At 46.4% G+C, this 25,862-nt stretch overlaps 2 protein-coding genes and 1 long non-coding RNA gene across 3 annotated transcripts; 1 reads left to right on the top strand and 2 right to left on the bottom strand.

The window, feature by feature from the left end:
• The first annotated feature begins 9,972 nt into the window (after positions 1-9,972).
• On the top strand, positions 9,973-16,423 carry mydgf (myeloid-derived growth factor). The gene is made up of 6 exons (XM_088907824.1): positions 9,973-10,158; positions 11,335-11,385; positions 12,601-12,662; positions 13,612-13,693; positions 14,924-14,996; positions 15,577-16,423. Exons 1-6 carry the CDS (start codon positions 9,985-9,987, stop codon positions 15,654-15,656), a joined length of 522 nt encoding a protein of 173 aa, XP_088763950.1. The 5' UTR covers positions 9,973-9,984; the 3' UTR covers positions 15,657-16,423.
• LOC148813851 (uncharacterized) lies at positions 14,313-15,047 on the bottom strand. Its single transcript, XR_016086186.1, has 2 exons — positions 14,862-15,047; positions 14,313-14,655 (listed from the first exon to the last, which is right to left on the bottom strand). It is a non-coding gene; the product is annotated as an uncharacterized LOC148813851 (long non-coding RNA).
• Positions 16,176-23,539, bottom strand: LOC148813849 (uncharacterized). Its single transcript, XM_088907323.1, has 5 exons — positions 23,351-23,539; positions 22,063-22,103; positions 20,587-21,955; positions 19,226-19,902; positions 16,176-16,274 (listed from the first exon to the last, which is right to left on the bottom strand). Exons 1-4 carry the CDS (start codon positions 23,537-23,539, stop codon positions 19,315-19,317), a joined length of 2,187 nt encoding a protein of 728 aa, XP_088763449.1. The 3' UTR covers positions 16,176-16,274; positions 19,226-19,314.
• Positions 23,540-25,862: the final 2,323 nt, after the last annotated feature.

Genomic DNA, 25,862 nt, shown 5'->3' with positions numbered 1-25,862 from the left:
CGTGTAAGATATTAAATCAAAACTTGTATTCTGCATTCAGCTCATTCCAGTGGGGAGCACAGACACGAATACTCCTTTACAATTGCACCTCAGTCTATTCTGCATGTCATATGAAAGTCAGGTTGGGACTGGATTTACATAGTCATTTTTGAAAGCCATAACCATTCTATGTATCAGCCACCCACCCAAGAAAGTTCTGCTCTTTATGCAGAAAACATCTGCTGGCTAGATTACCTTGTTAACTAATAACCTAGTTACTTTCACTGGGCAAAAAAACACTGCATGCATTAGTAAAACATGCCTGTTAGTTTACTATGCTTAAATATTTCAAATGATGCTTGTGTTACCTCATTAACACACTGTTTGTCTGAGAATTTTATGTAGTCAGCGTTATTGAGTAACTCCAATGAAACGGGAAGTTCATGTATAATGAAAGTTCCAGTTGTGCCCGTGTGTACAAAGATTTCCCCACAGCTGGAATAGGGAAGTTTAGACAGAAATGTGATTATTGCAAAGTCAAAGTTGTCTGGGGGAGCAATCATTCTCATTAAAATCAATGTTACATACTGTACATGTGGTATTTTTCTGTTAACCACACTCGCATTATAACCCGAACTAAACTCCGAGCTCCAGTTAAAAAACAAACTTTTGTTAAATGCCTGTACTTCTTTGCTGTTTTTCTTTTTCCCTACACAAATAAAGCGTTCTTGGCTTACAAAGGGGATCACTGCACAGTCCCGTCTGCAGAACGGGCTGCTGCCGTCTCGGATTGAAGATGAAGAAAGCTAGTGTTTCTTGGCTTCTCGGCCTGACTTCTTGACATTTCTAGTGTAGACATTCCTCCTGAAATTTTTGGTGTAGACATTCCTGAAGCTGTGCTCACAGTCGGCCTGACTCCTATTCCTCTCTTTGTGCTGCAGACCGCAGACGAGCTGCACGTGGAGAGACGCTACAAACCAAGGTTGTGCAACGGTTACCACAACCCTAGGCGTAGTGCCGCGGTTTCGTTCAGGGAGTAAACACAACAATTCATTGCAAATTAAAGAGCCCTGCTAAGTATGTGAAAACTTTTTTTTTTTTAACATTAGGGTTTTGGTTTTCCAAAAACCATGTTGAATTTATTCTGCCAAAAACCACTTGATGAATGTAATTGTGTTAAGGTAATGTGTTGTTGGCCTGACAAAAAATTGAGACCTGTTTCATTTTTTTGGGCACGTAAAATTAGATTATTCGATTTAGATTAGATGATGATGTAATAACAATAATCTATACATTGAAAAGAAGAAGAAATAAGAAATAAAAAAAATCCTTGCTCTAATAACTGGGATTGTGAGCTAAGGGAGAGCTCTATCTTTTAAATTCAATCCTTTTAATCCTAGTCACTGCAGACAAGGTAGACGGTCACCTGGGGGTGGGGCAGTTGGAAGAGTAATCTGGAAAAAGACAAACACTGGACATGCCATCTTCAAAACTCCAGGATGACCAAAGGCAGGAATTTTGCTGGGGTCGATTTTCCTGCTTGTTCTTCCAGACCATGATTGTCATGGAGGATGTGAGGGCCTGCTCTAACTTCAGAGAGGTGCTGAGCCCACCCCAGGAGCAGAAGAGGGAACAGAAGGAGGCTGTTTGCTGACGAGGACCTGAGAACTTGGAGTTCGGAGGATATGGAGCGGTCGTGTTATATTTACTGAAGCCGCCAGCACTCTGAGGGAATGAATGTGTCCTTTTCTTTCGGCTGTAAAAACGAGCCCAATCCTCAAAGCCGAACTTTTTTCCCATCTTTTACTCTAACTAACTGTAACCTCCCCACAAAACCCCCAGACAAGGTGGTGAATTATGGGAAGACATAGAGAGATGAAATTGGTTTCCCATAGTTATTTTTACTTGAGCTTTTTCTCAGGGTGTCAAAGAAAGGTCAATTATACTGTAAGGATAATTACTTGTCATTTCTTAAAACGATTATCCACCATTATTCATGAATGCCAGAGAGACAGAGGATAGATTCTGCACCTTTGGGCTTTTGATGGATTTGAAGGCTTCATTTAAAAGAAAAAGAATTGCACAGATGTTGACCTGCAGGAATTCGAAAGGGGTTTCGCGTTTGCTTCTCTGTAAAATGCCAGCCGCCAGTCCTCCAACGATGTTGTGAAACAGAAACAATGTGAGCTGCAATTTTTCGTTTGATCTCTTTCATTTTGGATGCGCCCACATGCAGAGTCCAGTGTGTGGGATGGCAGCTGCAGTAATTGAAGATGTGAAAATGAAAAAAAAACAACACATAAATTCAAGTGGTTTACCCTGGACTCCGCAGTGGTTAGCATCTGCCAGATTAGCTTCAGTGTTTTTCAAGCTGTCTGGAAAGCAGTGTCTCCTCACTGCTGAACTCCTTTCTCTTCTGTCTAGGAATTCCAGACCCATATTTACCCACAGTGCTGTTTTATCCACACCTCAGTTCAGGGGTGTTTATTAAAAAGTTAGCCCAGCGTGTCATCCTACTCCTGCGTCCCTGGAGATTAATGGAGACGGGAGTTAAAGTCAGTGAGCAGGACTAAAAAAGACATTTGACAAACGGGGGCCCGGCCCAGGAAATAGATACCCTCCCTTTTTCTGTCATTTCAGGAATGCCAAAGCAAAAATAAAGTTCCAAACGTTTGCTCAGCTGTGATGTGGACACACGGCGCGACTCTGGAGACAGGACTGATCTCTGTCATCACCAGCCATCCAAACACAGCAGGAGCAAAGTAACAAAGAGTGCCACAGGTCTCCAGCAGGGACTGGGTCAACCCATCTATCCCCTAGAGATAGATCTGGAACCAGAATAAAGTACAGTGATCAGAGATTCTCCCGTCATGGCCAGGCTCCCTGAGTCTCTACATAGGAGCAGATTTATATCTCTCTAAATATGAACATCTCTTCCTGTTTCCTGATAATAACTGAAAGGATTGCGTGAGATTCCCACTAAAACACTAAATGCTAGTTCATGCGCTAGGGTGTTCCACAGAGCAGGTTTATGGTTTACTGGCTGTTTGAGACTGGTTATCAATCACATTGAGAATGTCAAAATGAATGACAAGAGAACGGCCCAGTTTGACAGGCTGTTGTTCATGGTCAAATGCCAACAGTCTGGGGATCAGCGCAAACTCACAGAAGATGAACTGTCACATTGATATTTGCAACTCAGGAGCTGATGCCTATTAAGTGCCACAACCTCATAAACTGTGATTATATGATGGATCTATGGATCAAACTAGTCAAAAGGCCTATCAGTATGACAGCAAACCAGTAACAGGAAGCCTAACCAGATCCCCATGTGTAGTCAAAACCAGGGCTACCAATGCAAGGACCAATGCAATATGCATATCAGGGATGAAAGCAGTTGAACGTGCAGCCCAGCCACAATGGCCTGCAGCAGGCTGGATGAGATGGCAGCCTAGCTCTGCTTGCAGGGAGCAGAGAAATTCCACAGATGCTGTGTCGTCCGGGCAGAAAGCCCTGAGCTCAGCAAACAACACCTATCAGCCATAACGTACAGCAAAGAAGCTGGCCAGACCTTTGCAGCATGCGTACCGGCCAAGTCACTGGACAGAGGATTGCGCAGAGATCATCAGAGAAGCGCATTGGAATGGTCTCATTCAGCACCCCAAGGTTAAGTGTGTCATAATGATAAAAGTCCCACATCTTAACTGGTTTAATCCGATACAGGGTCGCAGGAGAGCCAGAGCCTATCCCAGCAAGCAACAGCCGCAAGGCGAGATACATCCTGGACAGGACACCAGGGCATCACAGAGCAACACAGACACACTCACCCCAGGCCAGTTTACCCAGAAGCCAATTAATCTACCAGCACAGCTTTGGACTGTGGGAGGAAACCCACATCCAAACTCCATGCAGATAGCACCCCAGGTACAGAATTTAAACCCGGGCCCAAGTCACCCCAGTTGGGTTTATATTCAGTAAAAGTTACAAAATGCTCGGCTTTAGCAATATACAATTTATTTTCTAACTTGTTTATGTTTGTGGCCAAGAGCTTAGAGGGCAGATTGATGTTAATCACCTGCTCTGATACCATTTCGTTGCCATTTTAGTTTTCTGTAGCTTCTGCTTTCAGTCAGTCCCTTAAGCGAGGTCACTAGAGTGAGGTCAAGGGCAAGCCTTCTCAATGTAACTTTCCACATATTCAGAGCAACCGCATTCAAGGAGTCAGATACGACTTCACTGGTCACAAGATCTGGAATATGTAAGGTATTCAAAGGGAAAAGGAGTCCTTGTCTGTATTAATTCTGCTATTGGGCCTTCTTGGCAGACCAAGACATTAAAGAAAGAGGAATAAGACAGGTTAAGATTTTAACAATGCATAATGCATATAAATTAATTTCCACAAGAATAGGAGTTGGAGCTCAATGAATTGTACTTATTTCTGCTGCTGTCAGTCCTGGATTCCTGGAAAATCATGCAGGTGCCTGGGACTGGACCCTCCTTCAAGCTACTCTTCCTGTCATCCAGGGATTTTTCCCCGCTGGAATCTAAGACCATTATCTTTCCATAAGAAGCTCCTGGACACCCGTGTCCGCGCCAAGCAAAGTTCAGTCTGCACTGGCTACCCACTGAATGGAATTCCAAGGCAGACAAACACATTCACCCATAAATCTGTCCATTGTTTAGGCATCCATCCTCCCAGTGACCTTTCCCGTTTTCCATACACATGCCCTTTTCAGCGTAGGACTTCTGCTCCAAAATGCTTTTTTCCACTCTTCCTAAATATTTGCTCTGCTCTCCTAACGCTGTGCGGAGATTCCTTATAGAAATAAATCCTCAGCACCGGCATCTTAGTTACAGTTTCTATGGACGTATGTCTAGAAAGATCTATCCCCGTTCTTGACAGAGGTAATGTAGACAGAGGGCAGGATTCCTGCAGCTGGTAAGAGAAGAGAAAAGCTTCCCTGTGCCTTCCGTGTGATTCATCCATGTGATCAGTGGCATACCGGGGAAGAGGCGTGCTGTGTTGGTGATATAAAAAGATACTCTGCTGCAATGGAACCCCCTCACACCCAAAGTCAGACTTTTCTTCCCTAATGTCTGACAGCCTTTAGGACAGATGTCCAGGAGGCACGGCGGCATTGTAGTTAGCATTGTTGTCTTGCAGTGCCGGGGCTCTGGGCTCAATTCTGGACCACGGGTGCTGTCTGGGTGGAGTTTGCATGTTCTCTCATGTTTGTGTGGGTTTCCTCTGGGCGGCTTGGTTTTCCCCCATAGTCGAAAGACATGCCGGCAGGTCAATTGGCTTCTGGGAAAATTGGCCCTGGTGTGAGTGTGTCTGTGCGCCCTGTGATGGACTGACTGGTGTCCTGTCTAGGGTGTACCTGGACTTGTGCCTGTTGCTTGCTAAGATAGGCTCCAGCTTCCCTGTGACTCTGAATTGGATTAAGCAGTTAGAAAGTGGATGGAATGCCAGTTTTATGCTCTGTTTTGGGGCTTTTTATATTAAGAGAAGATCCAGCTTCATACACCACACTTCATGCATACATGCCTCTAAAACTGAAAGCAAGGGAAATCTGGATGAAACAGCACAGTGTTGTGGGTATGCGACTCCAGAGAAGAGAATCCAATTCAGCACGATGAACTGGATGATCTCTTCTCATCTGAGCCCTGCCTGATGGCCAGAGAGATAAGTCTCTCAAGGCGGTGCTGCTTGAGGAGTCCTTGCGAGAAGACAACAAACAAAGGAAGGGGCCAGTGAGTTCAGCACGGCAGAAGACAGCTCGTCCACCGACCACAGATGTCTTTTACCACTCCTCAGATGGGATACTGGGGGTGTTCCCAGCTGTTGTGGAAAAGCAGGAATGTTGCAGTGGGCCGATATGGATGCCTCCACTTCCAGCCTACTCCCATCCTGGGACAGTTTGTACATCCTTGCTGCGTCTGGAGCACCGCAGTGCCCTCCTCACAGCTGCTCCGCCAGCACCAGGCCACTGCCACAGCATCTGTGCCACAGGGGACAGCTGGGTGAATGTCTCGGATGGAATCTCTGTTTGTTATTTGTGGTCCAGTGCTGTCTCGCTGTTTCAACATACAAGAGTCAATGCAACCAGGTCAGTACTGAGCCGTGTCTGTCTGACTGGCTGTATGAAATACTGGGTAGACCAGACTGCCACCCAGCCCCAGCCTGTGGGCAGCCCCTCACTGCCAGCCTGAGCCCTTAGCAACTCTCTTCTGCACAACAGATTCAGCGTTGCTCCTGTACCGAATCCATCCTCGTTACCGTCCAATCGCACCTAACAGCATTACCCTCAGTGTCATACATACTTGATGGTTTATTCTGAAGGTGTGCTGGCTAGACTCTGTCAATGGTTTTGAGGACGTATCAGATCCCTTCATAATTACATTCTTTCTCTGATCCAGTTCCTTCAGCCTATCAGTGTTGGAAAATCCTTTATGTCCTGGAATCTACCCAGATTCTCTTCTGTAGACTAATTCTAGTGCAGCAGTTTCTTTAATGTAATGTGTATGATTGTACACAATATTCTAAATTAGGTCTTACTAGAGCATTATACAATTTTGACAGACTGTAACCTCCCTTGACATGAATTATATACTTTCCCTATATAAAAAAGTACAGATTTACATTAATCAAGCAAAATGCCTAAATATACATTTAATTCCCCCTAATTGCAATTGTCCTAATAAACCTAGAATTACAGTACTTCCATGTTTGTTTTTCCTCACAATTGTTTGAGAAAACTTAATCTCGTGACAAAAAGCTTTGAAAATTCCAATAGTTGTGTGCTGAAATGCAACCTAATAGCTAAAAAACCATAAACAATTAAGCACAATTATGTCATTCTCAAGTTATTTTTCTCTAGTTTCTTTGTTACAGGGTGAATTGCTCCTCACTCATGCTGCTCTGGGTGGTTTGCATTATTACACTGCACCTTGGCTACCTTGCTAGAGGCAGCAAACCTGGTTTACAATGTGTCTTTCTGTACGGTACATGTTTGCACAATTTCAGGCATCCTGAACTTTGAACTTAAAGAGCATTAGTGAAAGTTAGCACACGGCCTCACACTTCTGCCTGACTTTCCAGCACTGAGCTACTGACCTAACCGAATCCCACACTCACTTGCAGCTGAGTTTTGTTGGAGGGAGTAGGGATGATTAATAGAGTCTATCCAGGCACCCCCCTATACCCCACCCTGCTCACATTAACAAATATAAGAAAGACTTAAATTCATAATAAAATTAACAGAAACTACGTTATGGGGCTGAGAGTTTTTCTTTCTGCAAAGCAACTTACACTTGCACCTATTTACACAGCTGGCTGTTTTATAAGACCAACGCAGATGAAGGATATTGCCCAGGAACAAGAGGAGTGTTTCTCCAGAGCTTTGAACCCACAGCCTTTCAGTTATAAGGCCCAAACTCTGACCACTGCTCCAGACTGTTGTCTTACTACATGCCTTCCTAATTCCTGCTGCTACCGTATGTAGTAAAAGAAAAGTTTCGGTAAATGATAGGATCGTGAAGTCCTGGGTAATACTGTGCATCCATTCACAAGGGGCAGTGTATTTAAGACTGAGAATATGAGGCACGTGTTTACATGAAGGGTGGTAGGAGTCTGGAACAAGCCACCCAGCCATGTTTTAAAGCCGGGACTCTGATTTCCTTCAGAAAACGGCTCACCTACTAGCAACCAAACAAGCCAGATAAGCCAAGAAGCCCACCTGGCATTTGTAGGTTTTCTAAATTCATAGGAACATGCCAAACAACATCCATTCAGAGACCAACAGCCTCTCAATAAGGTGTTCAACTACTTACAGTGTCAGGTGTAGGTTCCATTAGGTTAGCACTGCAGAGCTATGAAAAATAACCTTTTCATTTATTATTGTACTATCATTGGCCTCTCTTGTGAGCATGGGAAGAGTATGACGACTTGGAAAGCTACTCAGTGAAGTGCAACAGAGCTCGATGACAGGGACGAAGGAAAACGGCAGAAGCCAGCAGGCCCTCCTCTGGAGATGACGGGAAAGTGCATTACGAGATGGAAGAAGGGACAACATGCAGGAGGGATGCGAATCTCAGACAAGACTTAAATAAACAGAGACGCCGACAGCAGAGTCCCAGCTGCCCCACTACCACTGCTGTGTGAAAATAAAGGCAGCTGTTTGAGGAGGCGTCTGTCAGACACCCGTCCCGGGACGCGTCTGAGCTGCGGCGCGAGACCTGAGCAGCCGAAAGCTGGTGGGAAATTGTGGCCCAGCTCTGCCGAAATGTAATCAAAAACTGAGTGAAACATTCCTTCAGCAGAACATATCGCACAAACAGCAGGAGTTTAACTTAGCGGTTTCTGAGTTGTTATTGGAGAGGTAAGACCGTTTGTAACCAAATGCTGTATTTTTAAAAATGTTTTGTCCTGTATGCTTACTGAATAAGAATCTAGTCATACACAGCACTGCAACCCAGGACTGTCCAGGTTCTGGTGCACCACATGCCCAGCTATGTATTTAAATGGCAAATGGCTAATGAACATTAAATCATTAGAGATATGTGCATACCAGTGTGGTCCATATCATGTCCAGCTGGCCTGGTGCTGTCTGAAGGCCACAGCCCCTGAAAACCTGTTGGTTATTAGCTTAACTGGAGCGATTCTTGAATTGGGTCACTTTGAGCTTAGTTAGAATGAACAACTGCAGACACACTGGCCTTCCAGGACTGCAGCTGGAGCCATCCTGTCCTAAGATGCAACCTGTCTAATTAATGTCCCGTCCCGGAGGGTTGGTGTGTTGGCATGGGTTTTCATTCCAGTTCAGCTTCTGACACAGTAACTTCATTTAGCCCCCCATCAGCATGATTGCCCGAGTTTCACAACACATCTCTGTCCTACAGGCACAGGCGCTTTAAAGAGACCTAGTCATCTGACAGCAGTCATCCAGGACCGAGATCCACAGCCCGGTTTAGCGTTAGTAGTAATAGGCGTTCAGCCAGGGGAAAGCTACGAATTCCGCAGTGTTCTGGAGCGACCGGAGTGCCCTCTAGTGGTACAACTAAATATTGCTTAACCAGACAAGAGTCTATACTAGTAGGTTCTCAACCTTGATACACTGTACGAGTGTTTGGTAACAATGTATTATTTATAATTAAGGGGGGTAGCTGCGTCAGCATGCGTAGGCTGCAAATGAACAAGTAACAGGTTTATTCCATGCTGAAGAGAGAAGAGAGAAAACAGTACGTTTCGGCCGTGGCGCCTTCTTCAGGTGTCAGGTGAAAGCATGAAAAAATGTATCATGTTGGAAATAGCAAAAGACGTTAGTTCAAAATGCGTATTTATTTTCTAAATAGATCTATTACATAACTATTTTCGTGATGAAATTTACAGTATGTGAATCTCTAATATTCCCAGGGCGCTTCTCAAAAAGAGTAGGGGTGTTACCCTGGTGTCTTGGCCAGATTTCCCCCTGGACTTTACCAGTCATGGCCTCCTAATAATCCCCATCTCTGAACTGGCTTCATCACTCTGCTCTCCTCCCCACTGAGAGCTGGTGTGTGGGGAGCGGACTGGAGCATCATCCAGGTGGGGGTACACACCGGTGGTGGTGGAGGGGATCCCCATTACCTGTAAAGTGTCCAGCAAAGCGCTATATAAGTGTATTATTATTATTATTATTATTATTATTTAAAACGTTTGGTTAGTGAGCATGTTTAACCCGTTTTGTGGAATATAACTGGATTTTAATAATATCGACATCTCACACAAAGCGAACAATCTCGAAAAGCAGTACAGAATAAGAACCTATTTCAAAACGCGGGGCAGACATATTGTTACTCTTCTCAAACCAGGTGTGGTGACAAAAGCGCCCGACTTCCACAGAGCGGCTGTGCAGAGACCCGTCTGGAAAACGGCTTTTCAGTTGCGCATCTACTACCGTAAACCCAAGCAGCTACTCCTTTACTACGGATAGTACGGTAGTTGGAGTATTTCGAGGTTTCAAGATGGCTACCTCCAGTGGCAGCAGTTTCGGTCCCTCTCTTGTTCAGACCGTGTTGAAGGTTTCGTTAATATCGTTATTAGCGGTGACATTTGTCTCCGCTTCCCAGGAAAAAACCAAGACCGTGGAGTTTAATGTGAGGCCCGGCGGGATGGTGCACAGCTTCTCCGAGAAGATTGTAAGTACCTGGTGTGGACACCGCTGGGTGTTAACAAACACCGACTGTGCGCTTTCGTGTGCGTAAAATTGGGAGATCTGTAAAATCTCGCACCCGTGTGAACTAGAGAGGACTGCATTACCAACTGCATTGTCACCCTGGCGGTCCTGGTTCTGATTTATTTGTGAAGGGGGAGGAACTAGCTTAAAAATCAGAAGGCGCAGAGACACCGGTGCACTGTGGTCAGCTTTGTGCTGAACCTTTTTTTTAACGTTTTCTGGCCTAAAACCTAGGTTCGGTAGAGGTATTTGGCGGTGCACTTCCAAATTTGAAACGCAAAACGGTATTTGAGCCTGAGTGGAGAAGTACGATCGTGACTGGAAAACGTGTACAAGAGTCGAGCGGGGTTCTTGCGGGTTAGCTACTGCTGCACCAAAACGCACGGTTATGCCAAAGATGATGCGCCTTTTCCTCCAAACGGACATGCACCTTTCCACGAACCTACTGCTGCGCTTATAGTTATTCTCGTTGAAACAAAAACGACGATTATAGTGTGGAAATAAAAGTGAAATTGAGGCATAGCACCGGAAGGCGGGTTGTCCTGTGAGAGACTGACACGTCAGGGTTTGAAGCGCTGGCTCATCCACAATGTGGCCATTCATTGGCGTTAGAGGAGGGAGCCGACCCGCAGATCTTTCTGTGAATCAAGGACTTTGCACACGAGTGTGATGAGCTGTGTGTGGCTCTGTTCGATATGTGGTTTTACTCTCGTTCTAGATTTGATTTCCGAAGTTAAATTGATTTTTTCCCAGGTTTTCTAATAGAGTGTGTGAAAGCACTGGTTAAAAATTGCCTGTTACTTTTAATTAAACCCCCCAGTTTAACAAACCCCTTTACACCAGGCATCTGAAATCGGCATAGTTTCGCTTTTATCTAATTGTTTATTCATTTAACGAATTTCTCGTTTCTGCGGGATTCACCAACAAGGTTGGAAAGTGATCATAGAAGTAGGAGAGGAGGCAGAAAACGGTGAACGCTTATTGAAATCTTCCTTTTCTAAGCCTGCAGATCTGATCCCTGAGGACAAAAAAACAAAAACTGGCCTCAGCGCCATCGATCCGTACGGGAATAAAATGCCTGTCAGTCGCTTAAAAAGGAAATTAAATGTCTGATCTGCACGTGTGTTGCCATTTTCAGGGCGAATACGGCTGCTCTTTTACCTATGCTTCACAAGGAGGGACCAACGAGGTGAGTCCAGCCAGCTGTTGACTCGAATGGGTTAATTGGGAGCAGTGATGAGTTCCAAGGGGTGATAATTAAGAGGGAGTAGTGTAAGGATGAAGAGATTCAGTCTGCACCCATTGTCAATTTTGGGGGCTTTATTTACTGGAGGGAAGGAAAAGTGGGCTTTGTATAAGAGCGTAACGAGAGGCTGTCAATCCGAGGGGGCCGTTCCAGCCTGTTCAGTTGCTCATTCCCAAGTTATCCAAGGATCTCGTCCCGCCGTATTCTTGGAATGGTTTCGGCTTCAGCACCATGGCTGAGCAGCTTGTTCCAGACCCCCGCAGCCCTCTGTGTAAAGAAGCGCCTCCCGTCCTCAGTTTTAAAAGCACGTCCCCCACATTTTAAGCATTGCTTACTGTCAGAAATGTCAAGGAGTTTGGGTGTTTGAGTCAGGTCCCTGAGCATTACAGTTCTTCTTTCCACCTGTCAGTGTGATGTTCCTTACTGCCCACGAATGTGTCTGCTTGCACTTGCCTGGGCTGATTTCAGAACAGCACCATCTTTTTTTGTAATGTTGTGACCAAAATTGTACACCATCTCCTAAAAGAGGCCCCACTTAGGGCATTTACAGCTTTAATGTGCCATCCCTTACGTCTTCATCTTTAATAATATATCCCCACGTTTGTCTTTTTCACAATGTCTGTAGCTGTGGTTTCCACACAGCTGGAGTAGGTGTGGCCACTCTGGCCCCAGAAAGTCACTCTTCAGCTGGTTTGGTGGGTCCACCTCAACTAATCAATTTCTAAACACTTGGAAGAATTTCATTTTGGCACTGAAAGAGATTTGTTCACTTAGTTAGAGTTGGCCATTTCAGATTTAATTGTATCAGTTAATCTACTAAAATAATCGAAAGTCAGATGTGTTCCAGGCCTTTATAAATTAATGATCATTGATCACTTTTACCTCCAGCTGAGCTGTGGCTCTCTAGGAACAGAGCTGGAGATCTGTGGTCTGGAATATGAAGTCTGAACATTTAAATACTTGTTTTTTTTTGTATTTTTTTTCAAGCTCCTCAGTTCCCATTTTGTAGCTATAGTTTGTTTTCTCCACCTCCATGTAACACTTTATAGCTAAGCATCAAACCTGAACCTTAAATTGAACATTTTGTTTGAGTTGAGTTTGAATTTGAGTTTGTCCTGTGGAAGGAGGGACTGTCACTGTTCTTTTGTCTCTGTGCAGCAATGGCAGATGAGTGTGGGCATCAGTGACGACGAGCGCCTCTTCTCTTGCTCGGTCTGGAGGTTGGTTTGCCATCTCTTTCGCTGCAGTATTGAGTGTGACTGCCCCCAGGTGCCACTCCCAGGTTTTGCCAAGGTGTGGCGTCCACCAGTACACCTACTCCAGGACTTGGAGACATCGAATAAATTAATGACTTAATTTGCTTAATTAACCTGGCTGCTGAAATTCACCTCACTAAACAAGCAGTAGATAGAACAAAGTCCTGGAATGGAATGGAAGTGGTAAAGTATCCTTCCTCTGGCCTACACATGTAGGGGTCCCCTAATCCTGATCCTGGAGAGATGGTGCGTTTACAGGCTTTCCATCCAGCTGGGCTTTTAACGACTTGAATCGGCTTGTCTTAATTAGATCGATTCCTCAGCTTCTCCCAGCTCTTCTGGGGCTGCAGCTTGAATGACCCCTGGATGACCTGTTGGCACCCCGACCAGCCAGACCCTTGGGATACTCACACTAGATGGCAGAAGGGGTTTGAGAAAAGCTGGCTCTAACAAGAGATCCAGCTCAGTACACTGCAGATGGGGTTTTTCAGTGGGATTACTGCTTTGTGTGAAGTGCAACCGCTCTTCTCTTCTGTGTCTGGTGGAGGCGCGCCTGAGCTCCCACACATTGTCTTGAGTCTTCCATTGAGCAGTAGGGACTTAAGGGATTAAAAAGCGTGGTATGTTTTTTGCATCATTCTCCTCTCGTGAATGTCATCAAGCTCATTTGATAGAAGCGTTGATGCCGAGTTGAATATCGGAAAGTTCAATAGTTGTGATGTTGTAGGGACAGTCGCTTTTCCTAAATTTGTTTGCTGTAGTACCTGTGTCATCGGTCCTAAGCACTACTGCTGGGTTGTTGTACATCTCGAAAGCTGTTGTAGAATAAGCTACCAAACAGACCGGCTTCATGCTGCGGCGTGTTAAAGCAGCCCTGTCCCTGGTCGTGACTCCTGTGTGTCTTCGCTGACAGACCCCAGGGGAAGTCCTACCTCTTCTTCACTCAGTTCAAGGCGGAGGTGACGGGAGCTAAAATTGAATACGCCAGCGCCTATGTAAGTATCAGCCAGGCTCAGAAACACTCTTTTACGCTCCTCGTCTCTTTACCATGTTTATGTACGCCTTATTGCTTTATCAAAGATAACCGAATTCATTGGATCTCCTTATTTTTCATCTTGTACCCGTGTTCAGGACGTGAGCACTCCTGTTCTCTAAAAATGGCCACTCTAGCAGAGAAATTCACAGCCGCAAGGTTTGCAAGTGGCTGTGCACGCTGCCGCACTGTCCCTGGTTGACCAGGAGGGGGCAGCATTTCTAACATACTCCATGGAGGCAATTGAAAGTTTTCCATCTTTCTGAACTTCTCTGTGCTGGAAAAGTTTCTGTGTCTGAGCGGATGACAATTTGCTATGGATCATAGGAGATAGGGGGTGTTGCTCAGCCCTCTGGCCTCTCTGGGACTCTGCTCTGATGGGGAGGGGTGGGGGTTGATTTTAGTGTCAGTTGATTTCACCTCTCCTTAGCTCAGAACCCCATCAGGGCCCTTACTGCCCTGTCTGGTGAACCCCGGAGGCGATCAACAACTGATGCTTAAACAGTCAGCTCTTCTGCATCATGCCTCTGAGAGGGAATTTGAAGTTGGTATTGTTTAAAGAAGAGCCAAGGGGCACATCATTGTTTCACAGTTTTATCATTTTCTGGATACCCACAAGATGACATCAAAGCATTGCCCTGGGTGGTCTAGGGCTGCAGCGGTGTCCCTGCTCTGCGTGCGATTGCCAGGAGCAAAGGGGGAGAGCAATGAGAAACAGCACTGAAGAAGCTGCATGCAGGTCTGCGCTTGAACGCAGGCTGGCGTGGAAAGCCTCCTCCTCCCCTGCAGGCGCTCCCTGATCCCGGTGCCCGCTTCGGCACCTGCGCTGCCAGGTCACGAGGTCTCTGCCCTGCAGTCAGGGTGCCGAGATACGGACAGGCACCTCCTTCGCCACCCCGCGCTGCAGGCCCTGTTCCCGTGGGGCTGTAGCAGAATAAAAGACACAGTTAGTGTGGACTGGCTTCAGATCCCCAAAGCCTGTAGGCACCCCGACCAGCCAGACCCTTGGAATACTCACACAAGAAAGCAGAACTGGTTTGATATGATCTCTAACAAGAGCTGTAGCAGCTTTTCAGCGGGGTTCTTGTGTTTTGTGAAGTGAAACGAGTGGTTCCTGATGTTATACTTGCCGGCTGTAATTATTGGAACTGGCTCTTCTGTCTCCTGCTCCTCCCTCTCTCTCGCCCCGCAGTCTCAGGCGGCCGTGGGTGGACAGAAGGATGTGGCGCTGAAGGAGGAGGAGTATACTGTGGGGGACACCTCAGGTGAGGCAGGACACTGGGCCCCCTTGGCCTCATGCACCCTCTGTGGCCCAGCTAGAAGGTCAAAGGTCAGAGGGCGACAGGTCAGGCTGTGCCAGTGTAGGAGTGCGATTCCAAACAGTAGCTGTTAATTTACCTCATTGACGTCTGCAGAAGTAATTCAGAATCGGCTGGATTGCAGCGTTAGCCGACTCGGCCAAGCGCACACGCTGCTGTGAGCACTGAACTCTCACAGGTCAAGTGATATTGATGGCTAAGGAAAGATCATGCATGTATATGTGTGTATATCCATATATAATGTGTGTGTGTGTGTATATATAGTTTGATTGGATAGCTGGGTCAGCATGCGTAGGTTATAAAGGAGCAAGTAAAGGTTTATTCCATGACTGAAAAGAAAAGTGACACAATGTTTCAGCTGTCGTGCCACAGCTGAAGAAACGTTGTCTCTTCTCTTTTCCGCATGGAGTAAACCTTGACTGGGTCTAATGTGTATGTAGGATGTACTGGACATGGAAATATCACTCCTCAGTGCCTTTAGTTTGCCATTAATCATAGTGTAATGATTGAATTACCCCCCTTCCAGTGACACAGAGAGATGGCAAGTTCCGCGCCGAGCTGTCCAAGCTCACCATCATCGCCCGCACACGCCACGACGAGCTCTGAGCGGCCGGGCTCCGCCGCTGCGAGGAGGAGCGCCTTTTTATGACCAAGCGGGGAACTTTCTCTGACCTCCTGCAGGGCTGTCTCGGCGGACCCTTCCGTTTTCTCTGAACAGCCTGGCGAGGAGCCGCCCCAACCGCTCCTTCGCTGCGGGAGGCTGTTGGTTTATAGAACTGAAAATTTGTCTTTGTTCTAGGCTGCGCGTTTGAAAACATGATTAAGATTCATGAGGGGGTTGATTTGAAAGCTGCGGTTTGGAGTTGGGGTCTGAGAGCTACTGGGTGTATGTTGATGGTATGTTGTCTGCAAGTACAGAGACCTCTTGATTTCTCCCTGAGATTTTGAGCCTTGCCTGTCCTGTGCAAACATACTACCTTTATGTTATTATTTCCTTTAATTTTCTGCAGTTTTTTATAATTTTTCAAGGACATGTTTTTTCTTTTGTAAACCACGCTCCTAGACTACTTTTGCACACACATTGTCAACGTCGTTGCAAACGGGTGAATAATAAATCTGTAGAACCTTCTCCGTGAGATTCCCCGTTCCCAGAATTCTGCTGCCTTGTGACGTTGCCGCTGGTCCGGGGGCAGCGCTGCTTCCTTCTTCCGCCAGCAGGGGTCACTATGGAAACACAAATGAGATTTTTACAGTGCAATAACATGCTTAGATTGGGTTACTGAAGTTTTTCATCCTTATGTTTTTTTTTTACTTTTTTTTTCCAGTTTACGATGAGCAGTAAATAAGGATCATATTAAACTCTTGTCAATAAGCGTGAGTTGTTGTGGTGTTTCTTATTCACGGTCTAGAAATAGTTTTAACATACTTTGACTTCAAAGGCTCGAATAATCTCACGGTTTATTTCTTGTTTTTGCAGTCCGGCAACCGAGATCCAATAGACTTAGTGAGGAATGAATTCAGGGGCCTTTCTATTTATTCTGCCAAACGTATTCTGTCCACGCAAAAAAACTGCAGGATAAGAATATCATTTGAGAGTCGACAGCTTCAGCAAAATGCGTTTCAGAGCAGGAACAAAGTTCTCGTTCACCTACTTGCTTTGGAATTTGTAGCTGATGAAAACCTTGCCCCCCAAAATCTGGAATAACTGATTTTTTTTTACTATAGATTTTGCTAATTTGAGAGTCGTTTCAACACTCAAAAACATGGTGTGCGCTTGGATAAGAAGGAAATAATGCACATAGTGTTTACAGTGTAATAGGAGCAGAGGAGCTGCTTTTATTCAGGAGAAATATGTAAAAAAAACTTCACGGTGCTTCTGCCACACTGCTCGTGGGTCTAGGGTTCGGTTGTGGAGTGAGTGTCTTCTGTGTGGAGCTTACATGTTCTTACTGGGCTCCTCTGGGTGCTTGCATTTTTACCCAACTTCTGAAGACGTTGGCTTTAAATTGTTCCCTTTAATGCCATTGGCCCTCCATCGAGTGTCTTGTCCTGCCTTCCTCCCCCTGCTGCTGGGAAGGGCTGTGGGTTCCCAGCACCTTTCTGGTGACGGATGTCAAATGAGCAGTTGGCTTACTTTGCCATAATCAGTTGGTGTAAGAAGTCTCTCCGCTCTGGAATATGAGAGGGAATTCACTCCCACAAGGGCACGACTAGTAATTCCAGGGCCAGTAATAAAACCAGGAAAGTGGCAAAGAGCATCAGGAACTTGAATGTTCCAAAAGAACGGGATTTGTGAAACATGTTCTGGGTGTACGTCTACAAATCCTGGGCTTCCCATAAAGATGAAGAAAAATAAACTACTGTGCAGAGGTGGATTTCATCCATAGGAGGGCAGCCAAGCTTTTTTTATAATTTGAGAATTTGCTACTGAATTTCAATACAATTTTCCAGAGTGTGGTTGAAAATCCTATTTAATGTGACAGGAACAGGAAAGAGTACTTTTTCGTATTTGTTCTAGAAAATAACAGATGCAAGGTTGCTTTCCTGTGAAACTGAATTCTTGGATGTTCAGGTTTCGTTCACAACAGGATGTACTCTTCAAGTTAGACTTTTTTGCTCCTGTTTTAAATATGCCCAACCTACCAGTGAAGTGATTGTTTCGCATTAGGTAATACAGAACATCTGGTATTACAATTCCCAGACCTAATTATTCTGCAAGATCATTTTCAATACTGAGTCGGAGACACGCAGCAATGCTGGGTTGTGTGGGTGGTGTTTGTGTGTGCTGTGGTGGTGCCCCTTCACCTCTTTTACGGTATTTATAGAGAAGCAGATGGAGCTTGTCGAGCTGTCGGAGGTCAGAGGTGACCTCTTGCACAGCCGAGTGGGCCGCCTGAGACATTGTGAAATGCAGAGCGAGGCTGTAGTCATGGCTATACACTCCTTTTGCTGTAAGAAGACAGTTGTGAGAACTGTGCAGAAACGTGATGTCTGGTTTTTTGTTTTATTAAACTAGATTTCTTAACATGACCATGAACTCAGCGCCCGTCATGTCTGTTAGGTGTAGTGGTGTGTGTTGTTTGTATGGATCTGTGGGGAGGAGAGCAGAGTGATGAATCCAGTTCAGAGATAGGGATTATTAGGAGGCCATGATTGGTAAAGGCCAAGGAGACATTTGGCCAGGACACTAGGGTTAACACCCCTACTGTTATGGAGAATCGCCCTGGGATTTTTATTAACCACGGAGAGTCAGGACCTCAGTTTTACATCTCATTCAAAGGACGGCGCCTTTAAAAAAAAATGCATGGCAGTTTTAATTTGCCAATTGACAGACTGTAGGGTTGCATGTTGGCAGTGGTAAGCATTGTCGCCTCACAGCACTGGGGCCCTGGGTTCAATTCCAGACCTTTTGTGCTGTCTGTGTGGAGTTTGCATGTTCTCTCCATGTTCGCATGGATTTCTTCCTTCAGTCCAAGGACAGACTGGTAAGTTATGTGGCTTCTTGGAGAATTGGCTGTGGTGTGAGTGTGTGTGTCTGTGTATGTCTGGCCTGTGCTGGATTGTCATCCTGTGCTGGCCAAACCCTGCCTGCCTTCCACTTTTGCTTGCTGGGATAGGCTTTGGCTCCCTCATGACCTTGAATTGGAACAAGTGGGTAGAAAATAAAATGGAGTAGTTCCATTTCCATTTCTCTCTCTCTGAAGTACAAAAGCTAAGATGTTTGGTGTGTCTTTTCCAGGGTGGATTATTGTAATTCACTGTTTGCTGGTGCATCTAAACATCTTAAGTGATGGCGTGTTCAGGACACAGATGAAGCTAAGCTTAACAATATCACACTCATTTCACTTTGAAGCCCCACTCGAACTCTTGTTATAGCAGCCCCGGTCACTTACCTTTGAGATCGACATTGTAAAACCAATAGATTTCAATGGATTTTTAAAACTAAATCTGTCTTCTGTGCTTGAGTCACAAAACTAATGAATTACCCATTCAGGAGAACAACAAAATGGCACCAGCCATGACAGACCACACTGAAGACTAGTTTTGATTTTGATCCCGAAGAAGAGATTTACAAGCGTTAAATCAGACCCAAGAGCAAATGAATGATGAGTTTCTGGGAGCCCCTTTCAGCCTTTACCTTATTTGGCTCTGCTGTTAGTGGTAGCATCACTCACCCTTCAGTGTCTGCAGACTGGAGTCTTCGGCTCTCCCGGCTCTGGGCCGAGCTGGTCACAGCTCTGTGATGATGGCAGCTCCTGTTGCCTCACACTGTAGTGGACAGGAGTCTGTGTTTCCCTGGGTAGGGAGGAGTCTTAGAGGTACGGACAGGATGGTTGCTTCTTCTTTCTCCATTTCGAGGATATGGGGGCGGTTTCTTGCTTCTGGCGGCTTGGAGACTGTTGGGTCCTGCCAGTCTGCCACTGGGTCTCTGGGTGACGGGACGAGCCTGGGCCTGGTTCTGCGAATGTGGGTCGGGAGCAGCCAGCCCGCTGTCCGTCCCACCCTGTGGGTTTTGACCTTGGAGTCGTGGTAGCCAGACCAGTCCTGGCCTCTCCTTGGTGGCAGAGAGGGCGCTCCTGCTTGATGGAAGCAGCAGAGTGACACGATCCGGGTTCAGGGGAGTCAGGATGACTGCCGGATTAGGAGTAGGAGGATGTGGACCGGTGAGGAGTTTTATATAGGGAGAGCCTGCGTCTCCCTGCTTGGAGCCTTCTGGCTGCCCCATGCTGAGACTGGACACCATGACCCCACTGGAGCTGCTGCTGCAGAGGGTGTTGTTAGGGTAACTGTTGCTAGGCTCCTCCCCTGTGAGATCAAGGCTGGAGGTCAGCTTTTCGATTTGCTGAACAACCTGTGAGGAAAAGAGCAGATTTTTGATGTCCGTCCACCAGCCATGCATAGCAACTTGACAAATTTGAGGCGACAGATCACAAAGAATTTAATTTTTAGATGCCCTAAAACCGCTGTGAAGGTGAGAAGCATCTTAAATGCTAAGAGCTGTCCAAAATGTGTGTGGTGCTGATTTTAAAATGCATTGTTACCACTCTTATAACAAATAACAAATCTCTAGGTAACCTCTTATTCCTGTTTCCCCTGAAAAAGACAAAAAAATGTCCTGCGTTTGTGCTTGGTGTATGTAGGTAGGTGCAGTGTATGAGACGACAATCAGACTCCTAAAAAGAAGAAAGACCATGATTCATTGGCAAGGAATTTTGCTGTGTTGCTTATCCCCCTTATGGCTTTCATCCTCTGAGCAAAACTGAAGAATGAAGTGCATCACATAACATCCTTACCTTTTAAAACATTGGTAAGTCAAAAGTATAGGGTGTGACACTTCATGCAGAGTGTATCCAGTAATTAATCTTCCCCCCTGTGTGATCACAGTTTGGTGAATGTGTATAACACTGCTTTTTTTACATAAACACAGGGCTCCTGCTCCTGAAATTTATAGCTCAGTCTGACTCTGTGGCAGAACACATGGGGAACAAATGATAAACAGTTGTGCACAGGCAGAGCAGAGCTCAACATCGCTTACCTCTTTCATCTCCACATGGACTTGCTTCAGTCCCTCCAGAACCCCCTCGAGGTCCAGAACCACTTGTCTGATCTGATCCCGGACTGGCACGGGGTTCTGATCCGCTAGGTCAATGCCAGTTTCTCTCTCCTGCGGCTGCTGATCGCTGCCTGGCTCATCTCGCAGCTTTTGGGAGACGCTGGCAAGCTGGTGTTCAGTCCACCGTCTGGTCCACCTTGATCTCCTTTGAACGTCTCCTGCGGAAATGTCCCGGCGAGAGTTAGGTCCATTACACCGGCGTTCAGGTGGGCAGATCGTTCTGGTTGAATCTGAGGGTTTTAAAGGGTCACGGTCATGGTGCTGTCCACTAAGAACTTTCGATTTTAGCAAATGGTATCTGTGAAATCCTGGGAATATCGATTCCCCCTGCTCTGTCTTATTTAATCTCCTCTGGTGGTCCTCTCCAGCAAAGTCCAATTGTGATTGATACTTCCCTGTAGCAAAGTCAGTTTCTCTGGACTTCTCTAGTCCTGTAACCCTTGGTCGAGCCCCATGCTTCCTTTCAAAGCCATGTGGTTCAGGTCGATACTTGAGCCCAGCAGTGCCCAGTGCTTTAACATATTTCCCCTTAGTGAAACCTCCTTCGGCGTCGGGCTTCTGTCCATGAAATTCTCCATCTGATAAGGAGCTCTGGCCGGCGCTGTTGGATTCCCCGAAGGAGTTCTGCCCAGAAAAGCCCAGATAAGCGCAATGCTTCAGCCCACCGAAAAGCAGTAATCTCCTGCGATGGTTCTGCCCGCTGGAGCTCGGTTCCGGCTTCTTCTTTGCTGGGAAGAAACCCAGCTCTGGCGCTCCCTGAGGAATGAAGCTGCCCTGCTTCAGGACGGCTGGTGCCGCCTGCCTGCGTTGTTCTGCTAATCCGGACTGGCTCTGGAGAGCTGGCCGCTTTGGCCAGGGCTGGTGAGGAAGCCTTTGCTGTAGAGCGTGTCCAGCCCCAGGTGACATGGCAGACGCCATCTGGGCAGAGCAGATCACAGCTCCTGGCAGGATGAGCTGCCGTCTCCTTCCTTGCCATTCACTTTGGCTGCTCCTCTCATTTATTTGCCTCCTCTCCTCTCTTTCTAACTTTCTTTCCTTGCTCACTTCCTCTCCTCCACCCTCTCCTCTGCGCTCCCGCCCCACTCTCTTCCCCTCTCTGCTCCCTCGCTCCCTCTCTCCTGCTCCCTCGCCCCTTTGCCCTCTCTGCAGGCGCGGGGGGCCCCCGGTTTCCTCTCTCCCCAGCTCTCCCTCTGCCTGCGCTCGGCTGTCTCCCTGGCTCTGGCGTTCTGCCTCCCACTCCTTCTCCCAGCGATTCCTCTCGCTCCCTCGCTCGCTCCGTCTCTGCCTCTGCCTTCAATCAAGGTCCCGCTGTAATCCTGCGCAGACGGCGCGTCTCCACGTGAGTCCCCGGCTCAAAAACTCTGATCTGATTACTTCTGTTCTGGCTTTAGTACCCACCAATTAAACACAGCTTGGGACACCGGGGGAGGAGGAGGGGGCTGGAAACGAGAACAGAGTGGGAGGGAGGGCATTATTAGACGCAAAAGGCAAAAATGCGCCCCTCGTTTTTCTTTTCCAGGGCAACTAGTTTTAAAAGGTGAGAGACTGTCTTAGTGGCTGCAATCAAGCTCCTTCACAGCAGTCATTCTGTCGCGCTGTTGTTCCATGCATACAACTCAATTTATGCCACTAGAGGAGACCCACAGAAAGCTTTCACTTTTCTGTAAGTATTTTTAAGCAACGTGACAGGATCTGTTACTGCTAGCTGACCCCAACCCCTTGTCAGACTGTTTAAATTCCCAATTTTTTACTATATTGCTGTTCAACATCAAAATTGCCAGCCTTCCCCTGCCATTAGTACAGAAGTAGTCTTCTGCCCTGTAAACCTTACTCATTCTGTAAATTTGTCACGTTTTTTTCCATTACTAATCCGGGACATTTATTCATTATTAGTTCTCCATTTATTCCGTGTTGGGGTTTTTTTTAAGTATGGAAATTTTGTGACTGACTTTCCAGGCTGTCCAGGATAAATAAGCACCATTTAGAATTATATTTTTTAAAAAAAGCCTTGTGTAAATAAGAGCAGCGGCAGGATTTTGTGAGACTATGTGATTTCATGTTGGAAATGCCAGTCGTGGCTCATGGTCATACGGTATCAACCCTTCCTCTTTTTCTAACTGTGACGAAGAGGAAAATATGAAATGTGTCAAATATTGTATGTTAACAGACAGCATAATGATCCAATGGGCAGGAGGCTCTCTGTCCTACGTTGCATGTAGAACAAAAACTGCCCGAACTGTCAGACTATCGGAATCGCGCACCCCTGTATCCTAGAAGTCTCCTAAGATCTATCCTTCCTCTCCCCAGCTTTACAGCGATACTCTACAGAAAAGTAGACAAGGGGGAAACAAATTTGGAGGTGTCCTAGGTGGCTCCACCAATGAGGGCATATTCCTAGAGCGCAGGCCGAGCCCTGGGCAGTCCCAGTTCGAGCCTGGGTTACGTCACCAGCTGACTGCTTGGCACGCCGTTGGCAGAGCGCTGCTTGGCAAGGGTTAGACAGCCAGGGCCTTTTCTTAATAACAAAATAAACTTTATTCTGTACTGTGTGCTGGCCTTGCACTTAACTTAGCATTAACCCTCGACAAAGTTGTAAACGTTCTTAAAAGGCCGTTTTCAATCATTTCACTGGGCAAGTGGTTGCTGTGGCTGGATTTGCATTATAAAGTGTCCCTCCAAGCCCTACCGCTCGCTGTCGTCCGATGTCGATTTTCCCTGCCCTGGCCCTGAAACTGTGGTCGTCCAGGCCTCTGCAGGAGCTGAAGGACAGGTTTTTCCTCCTCAGCCCTTGCACAGGGCCCACGGTCCCTTCCAGAGCTCCCGTGCTGTAGAGAACCTGCTGAGCCTTTGAGCGAACTGCAGCTTGCAGTTTCATGTCAGTTAGAGGCGCTCTGCCCGTCCAGTCTGGGCAAACTGTACGGTCAGGCTGGAGGACAAAAGATGGGGGTCTCTGCTAGGTTGCTGTGTCAGAACAACAAGCCTTCAGGGTCTCGTTGTGCTTGTGCAGTACAAGACATTACCATCCATCCATTCATTCTCTGACCACTTTATCCAGTACAGGGCTAGGGGGAGCTAAAGCCTATCCCAGCAAGCGACAGGGCAGGGCAGGGAACACTGGATAGAACAGCTGTCCATTGCTGGGCACACAGGGACACACACACACTCATACCTAGGGCCAGTTTTCCCAGAGGCCAATGAACCTACAGGTATTTCTTTGGACAGTTGCAGCTTCAGAACCAGGACAGGTTATAGAGACATGGACGACGACAAGTGGTAGGAACTCTTTTTATCGTGCAAATCCAGCCCCAGCAACGTCTTGCAAAATGGTATGATTGAGAATAGACAATTTTTTAAAGTCATTTATTGGATAGAAGGCTTAAGTTAGAGTTGTACTCATTGTAAGATTTTCTTTTAAAAAATCGGCCTTGGACTGTGGGGGGAAACCCAGGCAGACACAGCGAGAACATGCAAACTCCACACAGATAGCACTCACTACAATAATTGAACCTGGGACCCCAGCACTGCAAGGCAGCAATGCTAACCACTGTGCTACCATGACACATAAGACTTATACCTATGAAGCCTTATCCGAAACAAGTGGTGAGTCCAGATTGGTGGGTCTAATGTGAAAAATGGACACACGATTAAGAGGGTCAATGCAGCAGCGCTTAAAATATCATCGAGAATGACTGTTATGAACCGACAATGCAGCAACAGGACGCATCAGGCTTTCAGAAAAATCAGTAACCTTCGCCTGGAAATCTCTTTCCATGGCCAATACAACTGTACAACCAAATTTGAAAACTACAATGTGTTCTAATCTCCTACTTTAAAAACATTTCAATTAAATCTGATCAGACGGGAAGCCCCAATTTGTTTTTTGAAAAGCTATTATTTTGGAGACAGCAGGCCAGGTGAACGAGAAGCCCAGTATCAGGAGTGAATTTTACCTACTGTAGATTAGGGGGTTTTGATCTGAAATTAAATCAGAACCGCAGCCACCAGGGAATGAGATGGATTAATCCATCGGGGCTTTTACTTTGGGGAAAAAAAATAAAAGGCTTTGTCACATCTGTCCCAGAAAAACAACTCTTATTTCTGTAAGCACACATGCACACACACACAAATACACAATAACCTCCCTTTTGGGATTTTGTTCTGTTGCTGATTTACTGTGTAATCATTCATGCACCTGCCTCCGAAATCCAGACAGGTTGAGAGGGCATCAGTCTGGAGCACACATTCCTTACTAGCCTGTTCCCTCAAATCTATTGGAGAATTCCGGCTTCAGCACAACACAGGTCTTTCTTTGTGCTAGGGAGCTGCTAAAGAACTTTATTTCCTTTACACAAACAACTACAAAGAATCACGAAAAAAGGAAAACTTTACAATATTATATATATACACACATCTAGATTTCAATGCAATAGTTAAATTACAATTTCATTTGTTCAGGTGCATTTGTTTTTTCTTGGCTTCCAAAGCATGACAGATGTCTTTTTTCTTTACACGACTGTCAATATGATAGGTTGCTGAGATTCAGTCCTATGCCCTCTATTTTCCTGCTTCCTCCTTCCCTATCTCTCCAGAGATCTCTGAGGTAATAGTGGTCTCTAATAAAGGACAGGGCCCGGCTACCTGCTCCCTTGACTGGAACCGCGAAGCCCTTGAACACCCCCATGTTCCTCACTGGCCAGGGGCTGCCCTTTCCACTGTTTGCCACGGCCCAGATCCTGTCCAACACGTCGGAGGCTAGTTTGGCAGGAGAGATGCTGTATATAATGAAGGCTAGCAGCCATATCACCCTGCAGCTCACAGCTGGCAGCCCACTGAAGCTCAGCAGGTGTGAGCCTGGCCAGTACCGGGATGGGAGACCACCTGGGAAAAACGAAGGTTGCTGCTGGAAGAGGTGTTAGTGGGGCCAGCAGGGAGCGCGCACCCTGCGGTCCATGTGGGTCCCAATCGCCCAGTATAGTAATGGGGGACACTATACTGTAAACAGGCGCCGTCCTTCGGATGAGATGTAAAACCCAGGTCCAGACTCTCTGTGGTCATTAAAAATCCCAGGGCGTTTCTCGAAAAGAGTAGGGGCGTAACCCCGATGTCCTGGCCAAATTTCCCATTGGCCCTTACCAATCATGGCCTCCTAATAATCCCCCTCTAGGAATTGGCTTCCTCACTCTGCTCTCCTCCCCACT

Source organism: Atractosteus spatula, chromosome 28 (assembly GCF_055471065.1).
Source record: "Atractosteus spatula isolate fAtrSpa1 chromosome 28, fAtrSpa1.hap1, whole genome shotgun sequence".
NCBI lineage: Eukaryota > Metazoa > Chordata > Actinopteri > Semionotiformes > Lepisosteidae > Atractosteus > Atractosteus spatula.
Note: the sequence above shows the minus strand (reverse complement) of the source record. Positions and strands in the feature narration are given on the sequence as shown.